This window comes from Larus michahellis, chromosome 7 (assembly GCF_964199755.1).
Source record: "Larus michahellis chromosome 7, bLarMic1.1, whole genome shotgun sequence".
NCBI classification, from domain to species: domain Eukaryota; kingdom Metazoa; phylum Chordata; class Aves; order Charadriiformes; family Laridae; genus Larus; species Larus michahellis.
Genome location: NC_133902.1, coordinates 42726390 through 42749552, shown reverse-complemented (window position 1 = coordinate 42749552; position 23163 = coordinate 42726390). Strand labels below are relative to the sequence as shown.

Below are 23163 nucleotides of genomic sequence, written 5' to 3'. Positions count from 1 at the left end.
CTCCTACCCACCCAGTCCAGCATCACCCACGCAGTCCTTACCATCAGGCCCTGAGGAGCCCATTAAAAGCTGCACAGCCCCCCAAGCCCACCCCCTCCCCTCCCAGTCCCACCATTCCCCGCTGTGAGCACTGTGCCCATACTTGGAGGGTCTCCGATGGGGGTCTACCACATTCCCCGTGCTTCTATGAGGGGGGCACTGAATCCTGCTGCTGTTGGACAAGGATGCCAGGGACAAGAGTTGCTTGCTTGGCTGGGAAGGCTCCCAAAGGAGCACAGACAGGGGATGGCTCGTTTTTGTCACAGGGCAGAGATGGCTGTGCCACCGACCACAACAGCAACCCTGCCAATCCCTTGTCGCTTGGGGACACTCATTAACTGGACAGACTTTGTAGAGCAAAGAGCGTTGGAGACCATGCATTCCCCGCATTCCCAGTGATGGGGATCGTCCTCTCTCCCTACCCCTGCCTTCTCCAGCACCAGACTTGATGTCCCTCGTGTCACCAGAGCTTAGTCTCTTGAGTCCTGCAGGACAGGCCTCATTGCTCCTGGGCTCACTTGCCAGCTCTAGGATCTGCCTAGCACACCGGCTCGGAGAGCAAGCACTGCCTGGGGTAACCACACAGCTGCATCAATGGCGTTCCACAGTGGGGCACCCGTGCTATCAGCACGGAGCAGCTCAGCAGGAGAAGGCAGGTGCACAGCAAGAACTACTTTTATTGGAAGAGGTTTGCATCTACAAAAGAGTGAAAAACAGGTGTAAAATCCACAGTTAAAAAGAAGGGGGACAATGAGTCGGGCTGGTCAGCAAGACAAGGTGCCGTCTCCCCGCCCCGAGGAGCAGTCAGGCACCATTTGCCAGCAGCCACAGGCAGCTGGGGTTTGGGATGGCGTCACAGAGCACCCCAGTTTCAAAGCACCCAACACAAGCAAGATAAGGAAGCTCAACCTTAACCACACCTTACCACCTCCAAGCCCAGCGGGGCACAACCTTTCCCCGGAGGGGAAAGCCATATCAGGGTCCCCTCCTGGTGTGACCCTTGTACCTCCCAAGAAGTGGCCTGGCAGTCCCCAAGGGGAATTGCTGCTATGGCCAACCAGCTCGGGCTGCTCGCTCCCCCCCCTCTTTTGACCTCCTCTCCCCTCATCCAAGCACCCCACCTCTCCCTGGAGCACCCTGCCCCCCCCCCCGGCATCACTGCCCCAGCCCTTCCACCCTGCACACACAGCCCCGGCACCCTACATCCCACACACCACCTCTGCCCAGCACCACCAAGGGCCACCCATGCGCTGTAGGAAGAGATACAGCCCCCTTTCCCTAGCACCCCAGCCCAAGGGCACCCCATTTCTACCCTCCAGCTAGTAGGTTCCCACCCCAGCACCCCAACAGCCAACTCTGCCCCAACTTGTCCCAGCAGCCCCCAAAGTGAAGGACACCCCTGCCCTGGGTGGGGAGACACAAATGCTGGTTTGGAAGTAACGCAGGGGCCTCCAGCCCTGCGCAGCCCCAGGGATTGGGGTCCTAGAAGTGCAAGGAAGTGAGTTGTGTCACACTAGGAGGGAAGGGGAAAGGGGCTGCTGCCCCATGCTCCTAGCTGGGAAAAATGAAGCTCTTGATTCTACTGAGATCCATGGCAGTGTGCAAGGAGCACTGCCTCAGCCCCAAGGGGTCCAGCCAGTCCTTGCGGTTGGGGTCTCCATCCCATGTGGGGTCCACACCGGCTGAGCAGGCATGGCAGTGGAGCGCCGGAGGAGACGGGAGCATGGCGAGTCCAAAGGGGCCAGGCTGGCCAGGGGCTGTGGCAGGGGCGGTACGGTTAGATCTCTCACAGGCGGTGGGTAGTCTCCGGAAAGGGCCTTGCAGGGGGCTCCTGTGTTGGGCTAGATCAGGTGCCTTTGGGTAGGACAGAGCTGTCATCACGCTGCCCCACAAGTAGAGCGCAGTCGCTGTGACACCCCCATGACGCGGCTCCTCAGTCGTCTTGTTCTCCCCCACACAACGGGTGTTGCTGGCTGGGGAGACATCGGGCAGCTCGGGCTGGGGCTGGTCAGGGACTAGCTGGGCATCCAGCTGGCAACTGGCCTTCTCAGGGAACAGTGCAGGCCGGGGGGCGGCAGGGCTGACACTCCTCACGCACATGGACCGGTGCACCACAGTGACGGAGGTGAAGACAGCAGCAAAGCCGGTCAGGTACACAACACCCAGGAGGCAGGCCAGCTGCAGAGAAGCCGATGGTTAACCCAGACCCCCCAGCAGCGCCCCCCGCCCAAGCCAGTCGTGACCCAGCATGGCCATGTGTTGATGACCCAGCAGCTGCGGTGGCTAACAGCACCACCAGCACCAGGGCCGGATGGTGGGGAGCAGGCAGCCACATTGCTAACAGTGGATGGCGCAGAGCCTAAATACCACAAACCAAAATGCCCCAGCTCAAACCTAACTGTTCCTGTTTAAATCCCCGGCCAGCACCCAGTTGCCTCCATGCCACCACCATGAACTTGCACCATGACTTGTGGGGCTACGGTCCAGCACAGACTAACCCAGCACCAGGCCGCACTGCCTCAGGCAGCACAGCTGCAAATCAGCATCTTCTGGCGTCTGACTGCTTCCCTTTTCAACAGGGAATAAACCAAGGTGCTACTCCCAGTGGAAAAGAGGGTCCTGCTCCAAACCCATGGCCTACTGGGCCCCACGTTCTTGCAAGTATCTGCTGCCCCATGCCCTTACCTTCATCACTTGCTGGTAGAACTGTCCCAGCACATGCTGCCACATGGACTGCTCCATGAGGACACACAAATCCGTGTAGGTGAACCAGCCACGCCACATGCCCTGCTTTTCTGCCACGCTGCAGGAAAAAGACAGGGAATGGTGGATGTGGCATGGACCTTCTCCATCAAAGAAGCTTCAGCCCAGGCAGGCTTAGAGAAGACCCTGCTCAAGGTCAATGGAAGGGATCTGCAGAGCCTAGCTAAGGCTCACAGGTACCCCAACCTCTGATTTTACTGTAGCAGGGCCAGCTCCAAGCAGGGGCAGAGCCAGGGCTGCAGGGAGGATGAAAGGCTTACCCCCACCCCACACCTACCGTCCTTCCAGCCAGCTCAGCACTTCAAAGAGCTCACGGGGGTCTGTGTAGAGACTCCAGTCCTGTGGGGACAGCAGTGAAAGGTCAGGGCAGGCCACCCACCACCCAGACACATCCCTCTCCACTCCTTCACAGGAGTGCCTTGGGGAAAAGCAGAAATCCAGACTCCCTTTAATGCCCCCTTTCCCCTGCTCCGTGAAGCCCCACTTACAATGGCGCTCAGGAAGTTCATCTCCAGTGTGTTCATGGTCTGGACATCCACCTTCCCTGCTGCTCCCCACTCATCGTTGAACACCTCCTCCTCTTCACCCTCATCATACAGGTACTTACTAGCAACCATCTAAAAGCAGCACAAAGGACAGGACACACATCTGAGTCTCCCCTGCACTCTTCCAGGCCTCCCTCCAACCCAGTGATCCCCATAGCCCACACCGCTCACCATGGAGATCAGGAAGAGGTCTGAAGATGAGATCTGCTGAAGGTATTCAGGGTTCCGGTGCCGAAGTCTCTCAATGTAAACCAGTGCCAGCATCATGGAGCAGGGCGAGATGCAAGCTTCCCTGTGGGACAAGGCAAGAGCCAACCCAAAGGTTATTTGGGTGCTACAAACATGCCAGTCACCACAGCACAACTTGGCTGCTCCCTCCCCATGTAGGTAGTGGGAAGGTTTGGTAAATAGACAGCTAGATACATCCCAGCCTTGCCTGTTCTGCACCAGCTGTTCTGAGCTGAAGAAAGGGAAAGCACAGGGGATGCAGGATGGAGAGCAGAAAGCCCCGGCTCCTGTTCCCAGGCATGGCCAGCTCCAAACTGAGCAGCCGTGCCTGCAGGCAGGCACACTGCGAGGGCTTGGCTGCCGAGAGCAGAGCCAGGGTTCAGACCTAGCTGCCCAGCGAGCTGCAGCTCCAGCCAGTACAGACTCCTGGTAACAAGAGCACCTCTGCACCCTAGAAAGCAGGGAGAACCTGAAGCAGGCCTGGCTGCGTCAGCAAGCCACTGTGCCTGCTGGCCTTGCCACCTGTCCCCAGCTCCTCTTTGACATTAATCAGGCCTAAGCACAAAGCCAGCGCTGGCCCAGGGGACAGCGGTGAGTCATAGGTGAGACCACAGCTCCCAGTTCTGACACAGGGCATGAAAGGGAGAGGTTTTGCTTCTTACCGAGATACATGAGACACGTATTTCTTCTGGAGTCTGCGGATAGGGCTGGGAGCCACTTTCTGCAGCAACTCCACAGCAATATCTAGGACAGAGAAGCAGAAAAAGGACTTATAGCCCCATATGGCACCGTCCACCCCTACCCTTCCCCTTCTCTCTCACTAGCCCATTGAGTCTTGGTGTTTGCTCAGCCTCTCAAGTTTAATTTAAATTATGAACATAGGACAGGCCTTATCAGAAATCAGGGATGAGGGAGGGAGAAACAAACAAATAGGCAGGAGAACCAGACCAAAGCAGGAAGAGGATGTGAGTGTCCAAGGCCCAGCGGCAGTGCCAGATCCAGATTAGCATGTCTGCGTCATGGGGAGTTACCAGCAGTCAGCTGCACAAAGAGGCTAACACCCTCTCCTCACCCCACAGGACCTCAGGCAGCCCTTTTGGAGGCTTTCTAGGATCTGATGTCAACACCAGGTTTTCCCAGTCCTTTTGCTCCCCACCAACCAGTGTCCTCCTCCTCCAGAGCTAGTCAGCACTGACCAGCTTCCCCCTCACCTCAGCCCCAGTGCCCCCGAGATGACGATGGGCAACGTATTCATGTGAGCAGGAGCCTGAAGGCACTAACAGGGCACAGAAGCAGCAATAACCGCACCCATGGACATGCCTCAGCATTCAAGCACTGAAAGGCCAGAGACTGGCGGCTGCTGGCAGATGGTTTCAGCAGCTCCCGTCTCACTTCCCAATGTGATAGGACCAGCTGGGAGCATCCCAAACAGCACTACAGTCTGGTGCTTGGCAAGGAGTGTTTGACAGGCAACTCCAGCTCCATTTTGCTGCTGAGCCCTTGGCTGACAGAGTCGAAGGCAGAGCTCATCCCAGCAGCCTCGCATTTGCGGCTCCCAGGGGAAGCATCACCACACAACCTCTTCTCTCTCCACATCCCTCCTTTCCATGACTCTACAGCAACCAAGAGAACGGCTGAAACCCACAGGAATTACTTGCCTGACAGCAGCCACCAAGCTCAGAAACACACTGCTCTACGGGACCTCCCCAGGTCATTCAAGCCACACCACTGCTGGGATCCACAGCCAGGCAGACACAGCTCCAGCCACCCGTTGGCAGCTCCCAGCCTCTTGCACAGCTGCTGCTCTCCCCGTCCTGCTTGGCCACTCTTGTGCCACCACAACAGCCACTGCAGAGGCAGCAGCGATGGCTCCCCAGGCTCTGTCCCAACACAAAACCTAATTCTTCAGCCCACAAATCCAACCCACAACAGTGTACCCTGTCCTAGAGGACACAGAGTAGCTGATTGTTGTCCCCATCTCATGGGCACGATATGCTGAGGGTGGTTATGGTTCTTCGTTTCCAGAAGGAACAAATTCACTTTTCAACCTCTCTCCTCAGCCAGCCCCACACTGCCTCCTGCAACTGCCCGTCCCCCCCCCCACAATGCCACAGACCTTTTCCAGCTCCTCCTGCTACACTGGACGCTCCCCACAATTGCCTGTATCTTATTTGAAGAGCAGTGCAAGCAACGGCACCGCTGTACCAAGACAGATGTGGTAGCCCTAGGGCCCGTTTTTTGACAGCAGCTGATAGCAGCTGGTAAAGGGAAAGCTGTAAGAGCAGATAAACTCTCAGTGATATTCTCTGTACGTTGCTCCTGCCCCCAGCTGTTGGAGCCAAGGCATTTCCTGGGTGCGAGGCATTCTTTAGAGGTAATAACCCTCAACAGAGTCTCCTTCCACGAATGTGCCCTTTGAACTTTCAACTCTGGTAGTGTCCTGTGAAACAGTCCCATCTTGCACCTGGTCGTGAGGCCAGCCCCAAGAAGGAGCCACGTGCCTCCCTCGCACCACCCATGTCAGAACTCGTGACTCTCAGCAGCTCCCATGCAGCCGGCTGCCCTGCACAGCCCTGCTCCGTCACCACATGTCCAGCATCCCTCTCCTCGCTAAGGTATGTCGTGCGGAGCCTCTTGGTGACTTCAGGACATTTCCCCAAATATAACAAGAGTTTTGAATGCAAGCACGCTTCCCCAGCTGCTCCATGTCCCCTGCAAGCTGTGTCAGCATGCAGATAATGGAACCACTAATGTGACCTCACTGCAAAGGCCCTCCAACAAACCACTGCTTGCCCTTGACTGCTCCTCTCCACTGCCACCTGCACCAGCACCTCAGCCTCAATCCAGCTGCGTCCTTCTGCTCCTCCAAAACACTGCTGAATCAACAGGAACAAAAGGGATATGATCCAGACAAACACGCAGCAGGAAATTGTCCCCTTGGTGCTCACAGCTAGAAATTAAACGAACTCCCCAGCACCTTGCAGAACATAAGAAGTTGTCCAAGACACCTCTCATCAAGAACAAGGACACAGCTTTCACTGCCAAGGAATTCACAAGGAACCTAAAGGACTCTGCACACCAGCAAGGTGCCAAAAACGCAGCAGCGGGCCAGACAGGGCAATAAAACAGAGAGCAGGAGCCATGAGGCTCTGGCACCCTGCCCGCTGTGCTGCATGCGGCAGGGACGGCTGGGCAGGGGTGGGATTTGGCGCTGGGGAGGGAGCGGGTGACTCGTTGGTCTCAGCCCCTGGGCTACTTCCAACCCCCTTGACTCAGCATTCCCATCTGGGGACAACTCCGCAACCCACCTGCCACCGGGCTGGAGAGATTATCCAGGCTGCAGTCTTTGTCCCAGCCATAATAGAGCCGCTTCCGCACCCTCTCGCTCAGCTGCTGGTGCCTGGGCAGGAACTGCAGGCAGACAGACACCGGGGGGGACGACGTGAGAAAAGCCCTGAGCCCTCCCCACACCGGGCTCCCCACCTCAATCCGGTTCACGAGGGGCCCGGCAGGGTCCCCAGGAGCTCAGCCAGGGGCCTGGGTGTGCGGCCACACGGGGCTCCTGGGGACAGGCTGTAAGGAGGGAACGCCCCAGGGGCCTGGGAACGGGTTGGGCCGGGGACACCGGGCTGGGAACACCGGGCACCATCCCGGGGACACTAGCCACTCACCGTGAACTCCTGGAAGCCACTGAGGGAGAACGTGCCCTCCTCGTCCAGCAGCAGCCCGTCCAGCTCCATCCCGCCCGCCCCCGGGGCAGGGGATACCGGGTCCCCTCCGGGAGTGCCGGTGCCTAAGTCGGGTCCGCTCCGGTGGCCGACGGCTGCCGGTCCCGCTACGAAGGTGCGGCACCGTTCCCCTCCGGGGTGCCGGGCCGCTCCAAGGCCGAGTCCGGACCCGGTGACCGGAGTAGAGATGGCTGAGCCGCTACTAGGCCGAACCCCGCCGCCTTCCTCTTCCGGTGCAGGGCGGGGCGTGGGGGCGTGGCCCGGAGCGCGCCTGCGCACAGCGCCCCGCCCCTCCCGCCCCTCCCGGGCGCACGCGCCGCCGGTGCCCCCCCCTCCCGCCTCGGGGCGCGCTGCGCATGCGCGCGGCGCCAGCGGCCGCCTGGTCCCCGTCAGGCGGTGCCGCCCGCCCGGGCCGGTGCAGCGGTCGCCGTCACCCCCCCGGCCTCCTTCCCCCGCCGGCGGTGACAGCGGCCCCTCCCTTCCCCACTCCCGCAGCCATGGCGAGCGGCCGGGCCGAGGAGGCGGCGGCGGCGGCAGCGGCCGAAGAGGAGGAGGAGGAGGCGGCAGCGGCGGCGGCGGCGCGGCTGGCGGCGGCCCTGCGGCAGCGGCTGCGGGGCTGGGAGGCGGCGCTGGCGGCGGCTCAGCGGCTGCTGGTGTGGGAGAGGCCGCTGCACAGCCTGGTCACCGCCGCCGCGCTCGGCGGGGCCCTCTGGTGAGCTGGGGCGGGGGTAGGCCGTGGGGGGAGCGGGGCCGGGCGAGCGGCTGTCGGGGTGATGCTCGCCCAGCCCTCGGCGGGGCCCTCGAGTGAGGTGGGAAAGGGGGTAGGGCGCGGGGGGAGCGGGGCTGGGCGAGCGTTTGTCGGGGTGATGCTCGCCCAGCCCTTGGTGGGATCCTCGGGGAGCTGGGGCGGGGGTAGGCCGCGGGGGGAGCGGGGCCGGGCAAGCAGCTGTCGGGGTGATGCTCGCTCAGCCCTCGGCGGGGCCCTCTGGTGAGCTGAGGCGGGGGTAGGCCGCGGGGGGAGAGGGACTGGGCTAGCGTTATTGGGGTGATGCTCGCCTAGCCCTCGGCAGGGCCCTCTGGTGAGCTGGGGAGGGGGTAGCCCGCGGGAGGAGCGGGGCCGGCCCCCCTGCTGGGCAAGTGGCTATCGGGGAGCTGCTTGCCGAGCCCTCGGCGGTGGCAGCGGCGTGTGGACACTTGTGAGCCAGATGGCATGCTCCTGCGGGGTGACAAGTGTTTTTGCGGCAAAGCTGAGGGCAGCCGTGGCCCCCTAACGCCGTGGGATGCGCTCAGCCAGGAGTCAGGGTGCTGTTTTCTTCCGACAAGCATAAACAGGCCCCTCCCCGAGGGGAAACGGTGCCAAGAGCCTGGGCAGGATTTGCCCCGTGATAATAAAATGCAGCTGGGCCCAACTGGAGGCTCGCCCAGGCACGTTTCTGGTTAATTTTTGCATCCGTGCTTTTATCGGTTCGCTTCACCCCATCAGCATGGTCAGTAAGCCCCGTGGCCTCCTGCAGCGGCAGGCTGCCCTGCGGCATTTTATTTAAGCCTTTCTGCTCGTTAATCTTTCTCTGGAGGGTGCTGATTTTTCACATGAAGGCCACTTGGTTTTGGGGGTGAGCGTATTCCCCCTGCCCTGCCTTCCCTTCTCTGCCTCTTGGGCACCAGGAGGAGTCGGGAGCCTGAGTGGCAGAGCCCAGCTGTGGACGGGAATGAAAAACATCCTGTTTGTTTGTATAAACAGTGAGTCAGTTTTGCTGGCAAAAACGCTGTCAGCCAGCAGCTTTCCCGGGAGAAAAGGTCAAAACAGGTCAGGGAAAGAGTTAAACATCAGTTGCAGATGGAATAGGAAGGGACAGGCTCTGAAGTCAGAGAAGGGGAAAGTATGAGACCAAACAGCCTTTGAAGTCGCTCTGAGGAGACCGTTTACATTCTGCTCCCTCATCCATATGATTATTCCCTCATCCATGTGATTATTCCCTCATGCATGTGATTATCAGAGGCGTACATGGCAGCCAGGTACTTAAATGGTTTGGGACTCCTCTACCAGCTGGAAAGATCTGAGCGCAGAGCTTCGAAGTTAGTGGGAGGCGGAGAGCCGTGCCATGAGAGGGCAGGGGTGGTGGACAGTGTTGGCTAAGGGACTGTGCGTAAAAAGGTCGAGAGAAACAAAGAGTGCCCAGAATACAGGACAGCAGAGAGAGATTTAAATATCACAGAGAGGGAGGAATTATTTACAGTCTCACGGAGGATTCAGCCTGCACCCTTCAACTGCAATCCATAAATGAGGTGGAATAGGAGGAAATTCTTCCAGAGCTGACGTGTTAAGCTACAGAATTGCTGTCCCATGAGAATGGATAAAAACGTTGTTGTTCAGGTCATTATGGGTACTGTAAGCCCTTGGAAAGCGTACGACACTCGTTCTGTGCTGTTCAGCAAGACAGATCTCTCTACCAAGTCCTCTGCCCCGGCTGTGGCTTGGTGGGGAGCACAGCCTATGCTGCACGGCAAGATGCTCTCCAACTCTGATCAGCTTGGTGCATTTGAGCCTAGTTACTGGCAAATACTTCCGGAAGAGGAGGAAGGTAAAATAGCAGAGCAGCTCTTTCGCTCTGGGAAGGAGTTTTCATTAAAGGAGAGAGGGTGAATGCATTTTACTGGCAGTCATTTCTGGAGAGACTTAAAAAGAGCTCTTCTGAGCTGGAGGGAATTGCTGATGCTCTTGTTTGGAGGAAAGGAGGAGTGCAGACAGCTGCTGCTGGCACAACCGCCACCCTGGGACCTTTGCTGTTCAGCCTATATGGAGTGGGGAGATAAACTCTTTGATGGTGGGATTGCGCGACTACGTGTGAGTAGTATTGTGTGAGCTGGCATTTGGCTTAAGCCAATGTGTTGATGAGGGACATGAAAGGTTTTATGATAGAGTCAAGCGAGCAACTAAACCGTTTAAGTGCTAGGCTGTGATTAAACAGGGAAAAGTTTGTGATAAAAGAACGGGCATCTAGAAGCAGGTTCAGGATGTGTTTTGATGCTACCTGTGGGTAATGCTGGACCTTGTGATGACAAATAGGACAAAGTTTTCAGCAAACAGGCCGATTCTCAACCAGTCTTCTGCTACAGCAGTCTGTATTTACATTGTCTAGAGCCTCCACCTTGAGGATTCGGAGGGACTTGTACAAGGGAGCATAAATCTTGTTTTACAACCAAAGGAGGAGCTCAGGAGCAGGGGAGGAGTGCGCTGGGAGATGGCAGGTAGTCAGCTGTCTGCTGGTGGGCAAAGGCGCCATTTGAGAACGTGCTGTGGCGGGGGTGGGTGTCTACAGAGCACAATGCTTGCTGCAGTGGCCTGTAGCAGACGGATGTTTTCTGCTCTGCCATACACTAAGCTGTATCTGCTCATCAAGAGCAGTAACTTGCTGCCTTTTTCCTGCCTAACAATTTCTTGTTTGATTTCTAGGTTGTTTTCCTCCACCTCCCTGAGACCCCTCTTTCTCCTCAGCATGTCCCTTCTTGGCATCCTCTTGCTGGAGAGGTGGAAGCCCAGGTTCCTGTTTGATTTCTCAGGTATGTGATGAGTAGCACTGTAGCTACGGTGATATGGTTCTAGTGTTAGCAGCTGCTGGGCTATGGCCACAGCCAATCCTTCCCTGGCACTCTCATAGGTCCTGTAAGCCCTGTTCCTACTTTAACTGCAGGCTTTGATGCTGCTGCTGCCTCTTGCCTATTTGTGTCAGAGTATTGGTCTGTATACTAATATTCTGGGCATGGGAATAATTGCTCCCAGTGCTGAGAAGTTCTGGGAATAGCTCATTTTGCGAGTGACTAAGGGGGACTGGCTAGCTTGTCAGAGAAGCTGGTGACAGGGATGATGCAGTGTTTCTGCTATGTCCTTTCTCTCCTGCAAATGTTGTGGTGAAAAGATCATTACAGGTCTAGGCGTATAGGGCCAGCTGAGCTGGGGGAAGGAAATGGGGAGGTTGAAGTGTATTGGTTTTAATTAACAGCAGCACGGACTTATGCCCTGAAAGAGGCAGAGCAGATGAGAGCCACTTCTCCTTGTGGCAGGTAGCAGAGTGGATGATGAGGTCTGACAGCAGGGACAGTTAGTGTATTGTACCTGGACTGAACAGCATCTGGTCTCCAGCTAATCGGCGAGTCTAATCACTTGGCTTATCTTTCCCAGTTACTGAAGGGTCTTTGCCAACATTAGGCACAAAAGCAATGAGGAATAGTCGCAGAATGATGATGAGGTGGATTGGCTGCTGTCTGCTTTGAGTGCCTCCTTCATTGGAATTTGTTAAACCACTGGACCCAGACCTGCCTACTGCATCTACTGCTGCTGTTCAAAGGCAGCTTGGGGCCCTCCATCCCTGCCCCCCTACTCTAGGGAGGGTTTCTGAATGAAAGCCCCTCTATATGTGTGTTTGTAAGGTGTCCTTTATTTGACCTAAAAGGGTACTGACTTAAAGGGTGCTTTCACAGAAGTCCTGATAAGATTAGATATGTTTCAGCTGTAGTCTTGAAACTGTTTGCTTTGTGTGGTTCAGGTAACTAGGCAGCCAAACTGGACTGGCCAATTTAATTTCCTGCTTATTCGCATTGGATTTTTAAGGGAATAGTTTAAAGCCAACCCAAAACATCTCACTTGAAACATGTCCAGAAATGCAAAAGCCTGGTATCCAATACAGAATGGTATCATTGAGGCAGGTGGGGGTAGAGTCACTACAGCAAGTACCAGGCCTGTAAAAGTTGTGTTATCACAGAAAAAATAGGAAATCCATACTGAACTCAATTTATATGATGCAGAGCAGTGAGGAATAGAAAAAGAAAAAAAAAAAAAAGAAAAACAAGCAAAACAACACACCAGGGGTTAGGCTCATCCTGTATCATCAGCTCTGCAAGAAGTCAGTGCACATCCTACTGAGCCACTCCTCAGTGGTGTACTACCCTGTATTTCACTCCTTGCTGCTTTTCTGCTGCTGACAGCAAAGAACAGGGACACCTTTCTGAAGTGCCTGGTTAGGTCACAGCCCTGATTTCAACATGGTCCACTGAACCGTGTTTCCTCAGCCTCTGCAAGGAAGGAGCGGTGCTCTGCGTTCCTGAGGGGCCTCCTGTTGAACTGGCACTGCTGAATACTTAGGGGTTCTTGTGTAGCTCTCACTTCGCGCTGAAGCAGAGCTGTAGCTTTGTGGCTTTCCTCCTCAGTGCTTCCTGTAAGCTTTTCCAGGAGCTTTTGGAAGTAGGTCAGTACCACACCTTCAAGAGTCGGCACATATATACACAAACCTCAGCTTGTGGCAGTTCTGTATGTCTTGGGTGACTGCTTATAACATCACTTCTGAAGGAATGCTAAAACCTCAGCATGTGTTTTGCAGTTACTCACACCCTGTGATCAGGGACGCACTAGGAGCAGTGAGATGCACCACCTTTTTAGGTCTTGTCAGAAGGGACTGCATATTTTCAGCTCCCATGCAGGGTATTCTCTCAATATGTAATCTTGTCTACGTGGGGTTACACTTAAGTATTGTTTAAGGACTTAGGAGGCACCTCCACTTTCTCCTGAAATGGGTACCAAGTAGGGATGTTTTCTGTACCATTGTTTGGCAGCTGTATTTTGGTCAGTGTAGGAAAATGTAGCATGGAAGAGCTTTAGCAAAGCATTTTGCAGTTGAATGCTGGTACTCCTTAAAAAGGGCCCCTGCTTTCTAGCTAAAGTTTACACACAGATGAAGAACGCCTCGTGAGGAAGTGTTGAAAACCTGTCAGAGCCAAGGAATCCATCAGCGATAATTTGTCAGTACCAACACATAACCTAAACTCTTGCGTGGCTGACTGGTCTCCCACAAGAGCCTGGTGTATGTCAAGTGGTTTGTATTAACCCACAATGCGGTGTGAAATGCCGACAGCAAGATTTCAGCCGCTTATTGATGATCTGAGGCCAGCTGTGGGCGTCCTGCTTGCTGGCTTAGTTGTATCAGTGCTAGACAGTATTGCAGCACAGGTTGGAGCTAAGCCTTACTTAAGTGAATGTGTCCTGTCAGAAATGCTCTAGGTTTTTTGTGGTTGGGCTCTTCCTTCAACTGGTGTAAGGCTCCAGTGCTTTGGGATAGCCAGCAGGCAGGCTACTCTACTACAGGAAGCAAGATACGGTTGATTTTAAAGACAGCTTGTGTTTTGCCAGATAGTTGAAATCACGTGAACATTCTGCAGCCTGCTGAAATGTTCTGCAGCTCCCCAAAGTGTCTCAGAAACCTTCAGAAGCAACTGAGGAGAATTGTTTCACTCCCTCTGCTGGCATATTTTGGATGGCTTGGATTACTGCAGTCAGTCAGAGAGCAGTGGGGCTCCTCTGCCCTCCTGCTTGCTGTGTTGCTGGCATTTCTGTCCAGCAGAGTACAGCAGCCATCCCAGCACCTCATTTTGGTAGCTGGTACAGCCAGTATAGCCAGCCGTCACATACCAGCCAGTGCCAAATGTAATTTATTTGGTGATTTAGTGCAGGTAATAGATGAGGCTTTGAGATACAGCTGGATTTCTGCGTGCTGCGATTAAGCAGCTTTAGATTCCTGAGCACAATAACAAAATACAGCATCAGCAGCCGTGCGAGAGAAGCAACCACCTCGTAGGGGTGGAGCTTTGTCCATAATATTCCTTTCTCGCCCCAAGCTCCCTTTATGAGCCATGCTTGCTGGCTGCCTTGGCAGCCATACCCAAGAGTCGTGGGCAGAGGAGCGGATGGGCAGCCCAGTCTGAGAGCAGTTGACTCCTCTTGTCAGGCCCAATTACTGGAAATCTGGGTCACGCTCTCAAAGAATCGCCTCCTCCCCTGGTCTGATGGCCTCCCGCTCCACTGCACTGTGCGAGCTGGCTGGTGCAGTGCCTGCAGCGGGAGGAGGAGTCTGACATACTTGGCCCATCGTCCTGTGTCTTGGGAGAACGGTGGCTGCGGGAGAGCTCTCTTCTGCGGCTTGAACTGGAGTCTGGAGCCTCACTGGGTGTTGGCAGTGAGGGATGTTCGCTTCCTCTGTGTCTTTCCCTGGGAGAGTCACTGCTGCTTTTGGGCTTTGCATCTGGCTGATGACTCCAGGGAGGACTCAAACCTCTTTTTTGTTCATGTTGCGTTTTTCAGACAGTTTCTAACAATTAGCCTGGACTTTGAATGTAAACTCTCTTCCTTTATTTTAGTCCTGTTTACATGGTGACGTGCAGTGTAGGGGATAGGGTCCGACTGATTTTTAGACCCTTTTGGACTAGGTTTGCCATTGGCCAGACAGCGCCTAAGGTGTATCTGTCCCTACCAACTTTAGGAGGTAGGCTGACTGGTAGAGGAGGTGTCGTGGTTTAACCCCAGCTGGCAACTAAGCACCACGCAGCTGCTTGCTCACTCCCCCCTGGTGGGATGGGGGAGAGAATAGGAAGGGTAAAAGTGAGAAAACTCATGGGTTGAGATAAAGACAGTTTAATAGGTAAAGCAAAAGCCGCACATGCAACCAAAGCAAAACAAGGAATTCATTCACTGTTTCCCATTGGCAGACAGGTGTTCAGACATCCCCAGGAAAGCAGGGCTCCATCACACATTACGGTTACTTGGGAAGACAAACACCATCACTCCAAACGTCCCCTTCTTCCTTCTTCTTCCCCCAGCTTCATATGCTGAGCATAGAATATCCCTTTGGTCAGTCGGGGTCAGCTCTCCCAGCTGTGTCCCCTCCAACTTCTTGTGCCCTCCCAGCCTGCTTGCTGGTGGGGTGGGGTGAGGAGCAGAAAAGGCCTTGACTCTGTGTAAGCACTGCTCAGCAATAGCTAACGCATCCCTGGGTTATCAACACAGTTTTCAGCACAGATCCAAAACATGGCTCCATACTAGCTACTATGGAAAAAAATTAACTCTATCCCAGCCAAAACCTGCACAAGGAGGGTAGACCTGGAGGACCCTTCACAGCGTGATGAGGGCCTTGTTGAACATGGGAGGCTTACAAAGACTGTGTTGCTGGAAGGGCTTTGGTTGAGCCCTGTACCTCCCCAGACACTAGTCAGCTAGCCAGGACACCCAAATCCATAGGCAGACAGGCTCATGAGTTCCAGCTATCATAGAAATATTTGGGGGGTTTTTTGTCTATGTATCTAAAGGCAGAGCATAATCATGTGTGACCTCTGCCATTGAAACACTGCTCCTCTCTTCAGTACTGCACGGAGTAAGTCCCTGTTTGATCATCACTGGATTGGGTACAGAGAGGAATGGGAGAAGCTTTCCCTTGTTCTTACCCAGGCTGCCAAACCTTAGGATTATAGTTATATCTGTGCCTGGCACAAAGAGCTGTCAGGGGACATAAGAGCCCTAAAATTAGATAATTATACACAAGACTGCTATTTGTTACTTAATTCTATGGGACAGGATAGAGACAGAGGGAGATCTCTGGCATTTGTACACAGCATCCTGCCAGGGGCTGTGGTCTGGGCTGGTCGGTGGGAAATGCAGCTCAGACCTGCAAGTGCCACGTTGGGCTCTGAGATGGGAACTGAATCTTTGCCCAGACCAGGGACTGTGCTGCCAGTCCTCTGTGAATGACAAGGGCTAGGCAGCTGCCCTGGGGATGGCACTGCCCAGACGTGTGGAATGTCAGGGCAAGCTGTATGATCCCTGCAGTGGAGAGCCCACGTGCTAGCGGCAGGGTGCAACTCAGATACAAGTGTCATGCCGTGTGTGTGTCAACACAGGTTGCAAGGTGTGCTGGGGCACCCTGAGACGGGTGCTCCGGCTGCTCCGAGTCTCCAGGCATGCTTCACTGAAGCCTGTGCAGCTCGAACTCCAAGCTGCTTGCGTGAGAGCATGAAGAAGGTCCCCAGGGGGCATCCCTAGCTAAGGATGATACATCTCCAGCTCTGCTCTGTTCAAGTGGTAAAAATGTCGGGTTGTATTTTGCACTTGGCTGACTCATGTCCTGTGTTCTCTCTACAGCACAACCATCGGAGGAGCCGGGAGGGGAGAGGTAAGCTCACTGATGTGTTCCTTGATGAGAAGGGAGAGTGGGGAAGCCTTAATGTAGTGTGGTGATCTCACCTGCCCTCTTTGCTGTTGTTGGTAGACTGCACGTCTCCTGCTGCGAAACATTGGTAGCAGTTTCTCCTGCACTGAGAGCTGCTTATCAGCTCCGGAGCCACAGTTTGAGACTCTGGGGAAAGCAAGTGTTCTTTGAGTAGCAATAAAGCTCAACTGCTTCTGATGTTAGGAACTCTTGGGTTTCTTCCCTGGATCTGTCCTGAACTATTTTAAGAATCTTCCAGAGAGAAGGAAATCCCCAAGGCTGACTTTTGCAGGCCATATGTGCTGTCTGTGGTGGCATAGCTCGCATCCCGTGCTTGGCCGTGGTTATAGGTCTGAGCACCACACTCGGGCTACCTCAGACTTGGTGCCAGAGGAGGCCATGTAACTAGTTCCATCTCCAGCCCTTCTGCCTGTGTGGCTTTGAGTGAACTGCTTTGCATCTTAGGCCTGTGGCACAGGGATGCTGTGGCATGGCGTCTGCTGCTGCTGCTGCTTGGCTCAGGTGTCTCTTCATTGTCTTCCTGATTAAAGGAAAAAAGCATCTCCAAATCAAGCGTCTTCCGTAGTTCAGTTGAAGATGCAGTCAGTATTGTCAAGCCTTTGGTAGGGATGTCTCTTCCCAGTGTAGCTGTTCCGCCCCCTGCAACAAAACAGACCACATTCAAAGATTGTCTTCTTGCTCTTGTCTGTCTCTAGTGAGGGGGTGACTTCAGGGGCACAACCTCACCTGCTCAGTGTCCCTGAGCTGTGTCACTGTCTGGCAGAGAGCTGGGTCACCTTCAGGCTGTACCTGCAGGAACTGCTACAGTACAAGAGGCAAAATCCTGCCAAGGTAAGCTGGAGATACCTACTCTTCTGTGCAGGGGCTTTTCTTTCCATTACTAGTGGCCTAGGGGTTGATAGAATGTCAGATCCATATTTTTACATTTCCTATCCGTGTTTAACATTTGCTGTTCATTCCTTTCAGACTTTGTGCCATGGGAAGCTTAAATAATGAATAATTTGCTTCCAGTATTTGTAAGCTGGAGCTGAACCCTTCTGTGAATGGCTAGTGGGCAAACAAAAGTTCTTAGATTGGGAATGGGGAGAAAACAGGGGAGCCTACAGTCTCTGCCCCTTTCACAGGCTCCATTCAACCCTTTAACCTGGTCCTACCTATTTTAATAGCCAAGATGTGGCTAGCCAAGTCCAAATGCAGTGGTGTTTCTGAGTGCGTGGAAACTTGTCATAAACCATGTTGTGATGGCTGTGACGTGTTGTTTGGGAAGGGTTTGTAGACAGGAGTTGCCTTAACATCACAGAAAATAGGACAGACCAGCCACTGGGATTGTATCAGGCTTGCTGGGGTCCAATGTGCCAAAAGGAGCGGGTTTCTATCACTGCTAATTACTTCTCTTCTGTTAAAATACTGTCCCAACTACAGGGAGTAGGAGACCAGGACCAAGATGCCCATAAAGAGTGAATTCATGGAGAGCAAAGTCCTTAGAGGTCCCCAGCTTTTGTAGACCCTTTCCATTATGAGTGAAATTCTTAATTGCTGGATTTAGTCAATATGCCCATGCCCTGGCTTGCAGGGTGTCTGTTCTCACTTCTCCCCCTCCCCAGGAGAATGCAGGATAAGCCCTCAGGGCTGTACCATTATACTTCCACTTTTTCCATAGGAGGAAGGTCCTGGTCTGGTGGGAGTGTGGGTTCTGCTAATGCTTCTTCCAGCTGGTTTATTGCGTAGCAGTGGCACAGCATCTCGTGACTCTGTAACAGCTTCCTGTCTCTGTCAGGACAGTACGGGCTTCTCTTAAAGTGCTGAGCTCTGCAGGAGAGATGTACTTTAAAATGGCAATTTGCAATATCCTGTCCTAGCCTCAGGGAACGTCATTTACTGCGTAAAGAATTGTCCGATGAAGTTTTGATTCATTTTATTGGGGTCTTGGGTTACCTTGGTTTTCCTGCGCTTGAACCTCTAATGCTTCCAGCTTAACCCAACCAGGCTGTCTGAGTTGTGATTGTCAGCATCTGAACGTACTCAGTGCAAAGCTGGTGTACTGACTGTGTGGGGAGCATCCCTCGTTTTGCTCTAACTGGGTTTCCTGCACTGGTTGCATAGATGTATCTCTGCCTCTTGTCACTTCTGTTTGTCCTCTCTCTTCCTTCAGTTCTGCATGAGTGTCTGTTCAGGCTGCCTGATTCTGGCTGTAGTTGGACACTATGTTCCAGGCATAATGATCTCCTACATCATTTGTGAGTATAAGCAGCTCTCTCGTCTGACTTAAGCTGAAACATGACATAACTGCCCTGGTAGAATACGCTGGTAGAAGCATATTTGTGGTTTTCTTGAGGGGATCTGTGCAAGATGATTAATCGATAGAGGGAATGTGCTCTGGGAAGTCTCTTGCTTTAAGTGTGTGCATGCAGTACAACGGCAAAGTCGGGAGAGGGAGCCGTCGCTAAAGCATTGTGTTCCTCTCCTGCCCGCGGCTGGAGCTGTGCTGGTGAGGCCCCGGAGAAGCAGAAACCTGCAGTCTCTCAGTTCCTAGAGTGGGCATATCCGTATCGAGAGAGTCGTTAAAGAAGCTGCAAGCTGCATGTTTAGCAAATAAGACCTTTTTCACTGCGTCATGAATCCCTGCTAACTCTGAAGACTGTTCAGGTGGTCTGCTGCTGGCGCATCTACATATGAGCTCTATGCTGCTACCCTTATAAAAGTTTTGGTGATTTTTAGTTTCAATAACCTCATTTCAGGCCTTCTGTTGCATGTTAGGGCTGGGATGTAGTGGCCGAAGAGGAGGGCTTACGCTTCATCTTAACATAAATTTGTATCCTAACAGAGATCTGTTAGGAAAACCTGGTTAATCAGGAGCTTTGGCATGAATAAGAATAGCCATGGATGAGGATTTTAGGCAGTCAGGTGGGAAAGCAAATGCCATTCAACTGCGCTTCCCCTGATGCAGCTTCTTGCTGGCGCCCCGTCAAGGGCTGAGTTGTGCTTGGTCTGTCTCTCACACTCCCCGCATCCTGTTGTCACAGTGCTCAGCATTCTGCTTTGGCCTCTGGTGGTCTACCACGAACTGATCCAGAGGATGTACACGCGTTTGGAGCCTGTTCTGATGAAACTGGACTACAGCATGAAGGCAGAGACGCTGCACCACAAGCATGAGAAGAAGAGTAAGGACCCACCTTCGCTCTGACTTTTTCTGGGGTCATCCTCCCAAGGTGGAGGCCTAGCAAAGGGACAATGGGGAGAGCAGGTCTGGCAACAGCGTGTGGGGAAAGGCTGCAGCGGAGCAGGGGAAAACAGACTGAAACTTGAGGGCTATGGGGAGAGCAACTGGGCAGGTAATCCTGGGAATGGCAAATGAGAGCAACAGATTACAGTTGTTTCTAGGAACCTTGGGCTTCTGGGAAACTGGACAGTTTCACAGGATGGTAGAAGAAGTGGGAAAGTGATGTATAAAGGCATAAAATTCCTTGAGTCTCATGTAAAGCCTTTCTTTTTCTCATAGAGCGACAAGGGAAGAGTGAGCCTGCAGCAGGTGATGAGCCAACAGCAGAGACGGAGAGTGAGAGTGAAGCAGAGCTGTCAGGCTTCTCCCCAGTGGTAAGAGCGCAAAGAGCTATGCAGCAACCAGTCCCTCCTGTCTGGTCTGTAGCAGCTTGAGAGCCAAGGGGGGGTCTGAGTACAGCTGCATTCATAATGAACAGCAGAGCAACAAGTCACTTCGCAGAATCCCGATGGCAGAAGAATATTAGTTTGATGAAGGCCATTGTCTCCAATCTGGGTATTGAGAATTCAGCAGCACAGGGCTGGTGATGCAGGAGCAGGACAGGGCAAGCCATGCTCCAGCCTCCTGCGGAATTGCTTTGATGGTTATGCTTCATGCTCAGAGAATGTGAGCATCTCCTAAAGAAATCAATGCTCCGGGTGTAATGTGCAGAGGCTTGTCACCACTGGAAAGGAGAGATGAGGAACTCTTACACAGTTCCCTGCTCTCAGTCGGACTAGGCGTGACCTTTCGATACGTGCACCACAGAAACGGACCTGGTGTCTTCCTTTACAGGAGCTCTGGGTATGTAGCTGGGCTGTGGCATGGGAAGCCTCAGCCTCTAAAGGAATTCGGATGCTTGAACCACTGCTACTTGTAGAAGGTGTCATTGGGCCCAATGTGAATGCAAAAGGGAAGGGCTGTTTAGCTCCTTGGTGATCCCAGGAGAGGAAGAAGGATCAAAGCCTTCTGAGACTGCTACAGGCTGATCCCATCTTATGCTGGCTCTTTTGGGTTCTTCACTGAGGGCAGGCAAAGCTTCAGGCAGTGAATTATTGCAGGAAAGCCAGTGTGAGCTGAAACTGTCCTTTCCTGGCAGTGCAATGAGCACTTTGCCCACCCCCCTCCTGCTTTCTTGCTGGAGAGTCTCTCCAGCAAAGGACCTTATGCCTGGAAGCTCTGGTTTGTGCGGGGGTGCCTGTAGGCAGCACTGGTAGTCAGACATCCAGGAATTTGTCCCTCTGCCTTCATCCCATGCAGGTGGATGTGAAGAAGACTGCCCTGGCGCTGTCAATCACAGATTCTGAGCTTTCTGATGAGGAGGCTTCCATCCTGGAGAGTGGGGGCTTTTCTGTCTCAAGGGCTACCACCCCACAGCTGACGGACGTTTCGGAAGGTACGTGATGGGACACTTCACTGCCTTCCTGACCCTCAGTGTTTTGTCCCAGAAAAACTCCCTCCGAACACAGGGAGAGAACCTAGCTATTTGCAGGGGGAAGGGCATTAAAAGGAGGAAGTAGTAATAGCAGCACTGCATGCCGTGGCTTCATGGCTGATCCTGAATTGGTCCTGAGTGGACATCTGCCTCTGATTACTGCCCCACAAGACAATTTTCTTTTGTCACTCCAGCAAGAGAGCGAAGCCATCCACAAAATCCCTCATAAATCATTGTATGGTATAGTCACACACCCATCTATGATGCTGGGTGAAACAGGTCAGACGCCCCACTCTGTCAGACTTATGAGCTCAGAGAAAGACTGGTTAGTGGTGAGGAACGTGAAGGTAATCACTAGGATGTGGTCACTTACGTGTCTGGGGAGGAACAGGCAGGTGATGTGCTGTAAGGACAATTTTCCTGACCCTGTGGGTTTTAGTGGAGGGCTCTAGATGCAGAGAGCGTGAGCTGGAGAAGGAAGACCTCTCTGAGCACGCAGAATAGGATGAGAAAAGGGACACTCCACGTGAGTCGTGCCACTGGGGAGAAGGGAATAACTGCAGACCCCTTCCTGCTGTGCTCCCAGAGCTGGAAGGATGCCCAAAAGTGAGGCCTGGTGCATGGGGGAGGTAGGTGGGAGGTACCAGTGCCCTGGGTCGAGGTGAGGGGACCTGTGCCTTAATGCTGATGCCTTTCAGACCTGGATCAGCAGAGCCTGCACAGCGAGCCAGAGGAGTCATTTTCCAAGGACCTGGCAGAGTTTCCCTCCGTGGAAGAATATCATTCCAGAGACCTGGGACCACAGGGCGATGAAGATGCGTTTGGTGTGCCTCTGGGTCCTGAGCTTGCCCACGCTGCCCGTGAGCTGGACTCAGCAGAGAAGGAGGCCGTGGACTCTGACCTCTCCATCCTTCACCTAGCGTCTCCTCTCCATTTTGTAAATACGCATTTCAATGGCAGCGGGCAAGCGGCAGGAGGCGACGCAGAGCCAAAGACTGTCCCTGCCCCGGGCTTGGGCATCTGCATCAACACACTGAGCGAGGAGATCGTCACCACTGCCATTACCACGGCGGTGCAGAACACCCTCTCTGCCCTGCTGCGGTCCTCAGAGGCCAGCGAGGGGCCCTCCCTCTCCGAGTTCCTCCCCACCGAGCCTGAAGAGAAACTGAGCTTCCAAGCACAGTTGTCAGAGACCGAAGTGGTGGAGACGGAGACGGCAGCTTCACCAGAGGACGAGGAGGAAGCAGATGACTTTGAGCTACTGGATCAGGGGGAGCTGGAGCAAATGGATGTAGAGCTGGGGCTCGGGGAGGAGCAGGAGGCGCAAGAGTCTCCTGCTGCTCCGGCTCCCCCCTCTCCCACACTTGCTGAGCTGCCAAAGCAAGGAGATGAGGAGGAGGCAGTGATGACAGCAGCATCTATGTCTTAGGTCTTCTTCATGCACCCCCTTTTCCTCCATCGTCACTGGAAAGAAGGAAGAACTCACACCGTGAACGTGCAGTGGGTTTTTAGATGTTTGTGTTGACTGGGACGGAAACGCGTCAGTGTTAATGTGCTGTGTCTGGAATAACGAATCCTTTCCATCCTTCTAGAGCCCGGCCTTCGCTGGCTGAGCGGGAGACGCCCCTGCCCTGCGGCTGGGGAGGAGCCGGCTCCTAGAAGCCTTACGCCACAATCGAAACACCAACCCCAGCAAACGCTTCCTAGTAATGGTGCAGTATTTTGGTCTGTCTTCTGTTTGTCTTTCGTTTTGCACGCAGAGTACCGAGCTAGCTGTAGCTGCTGCTAATGCCCACATCCCCAGTAGGACATATGCAATCTTATTTTATTGGGTTTTTAAATGGCTAAAAGTGTAAATAATTTTAACTTTCATTGGTTTCGTTTTGGGGGAGGGAAAGGGGTCTTCAGAGGGGAGGGCAGCAGTACGGGGACAAAAGCAGGCGGGTGCTGTGCAGCGAAGAGACTCCTTCTGCCGACTGTCGCTGCTGGAACCGAGGGTCGGGCAATACCTGGGGTTTTTTTCCCCTGATTTGAGTTCTGCTGCTGGGTGGCTGTGGAGTTTCTTTGCAATCAATGACGTTGGCTCCTGGCCCTGTTCTGTACTCTGGTTTCTTCCTGC

The 23163-nt window shown here is 54.0% G+C and overlaps 2 protein-coding genes across 6 annotated transcripts; one reads left to right on the top strand and one right to left on the bottom strand.

Moving 5' to 3' along the window:
- Positions 1 to 696: 696 nt before the first annotated feature.
- CNPPD1 (cyclin Pas1/PHO80 domain containing 1) lies at positions 697 to 7552 on the bottom strand. 3 transcript variants are annotated; one of them, XM_074594705.1, is made up of 9 exons: positions 7247 to 7534; positions 6884 to 6986; positions 4238 to 4319; positions 3519 to 3639; positions 3291 to 3419; positions 3080 to 3141; positions 2725 to 2842; positions 2056 to 2217; positions 697 to 1238 (listed from the first exon to the last, which is right to left on the bottom strand). In XM_074594705.1, exons 1-9 carry the CDS (start codon positions 7313 to 7315, stop codon positions 804 to 806), a joined length of 1281 nt encoding a protein of 426 aa, XP_074450806.1. In that variant the 5' UTR covers positions 7316 to 7534; the 3' UTR covers positions 697 to 803. The 3 variants fall into 3 exon arrangements, with proteins under 3 accessions (XP_074450806.1, XP_074450807.1, XP_074450808.1); XM_074594706.1 differs by having other exon boundaries at positions 697 to 1208; positions 7247 to 7529; XM_074594707.1 differs by lacking the exon at positions 697 to 1238 and having other exon boundaries at positions 1450 to 2217; positions 7247 to 7552.
- Positions 7553 to 7646: 94 nt separating this feature from the next.
- Positions 7647 to 23135, top strand: RETREG2 (reticulophagy regulator family member 2). 3 transcript variants are annotated; one of them, XR_012588331.1, is made up of 10 exons: positions 7653 to 8015; positions 10758 to 10864; positions 16263 to 16293; positions 17046 to 17181; positions 18503 to 18587; positions 19374 to 19511; positions 19850 to 19944; positions 20870 to 21005; positions 21743 to 22544; positions 22637 to 23135. XR_012588331.1 is itself a non-coding variant. In XM_074594699.1 (9 exons), the coding sequence occupies exons 1-9, from the start codon at positions 7660 to 7662 to the stop codon at positions 22471 to 22473; spliced, it is 1815 nt and encodes a 604-aa protein (XP_074450800.1). In that variant the 5' UTR covers positions 7647 to 7659; the 3' UTR covers positions 22474 to 23135. The 3 variants fall into 3 exon arrangements, 2 of the variants coding, with proteins under 2 accessions (XP_074450800.1, XP_074450801.1); XM_074594699.1 differs by having other exon boundaries at positions 7647 to 8015; positions 21743 to 23135; XM_074594700.1 differs by lacking the exon at positions 7653 to 8015 and adding an exon at positions 8281 to 8291 and having other exon boundaries at positions 21743 to 23135.
- Positions 23136 to 23163: the final 28 nt, after the last annotated feature.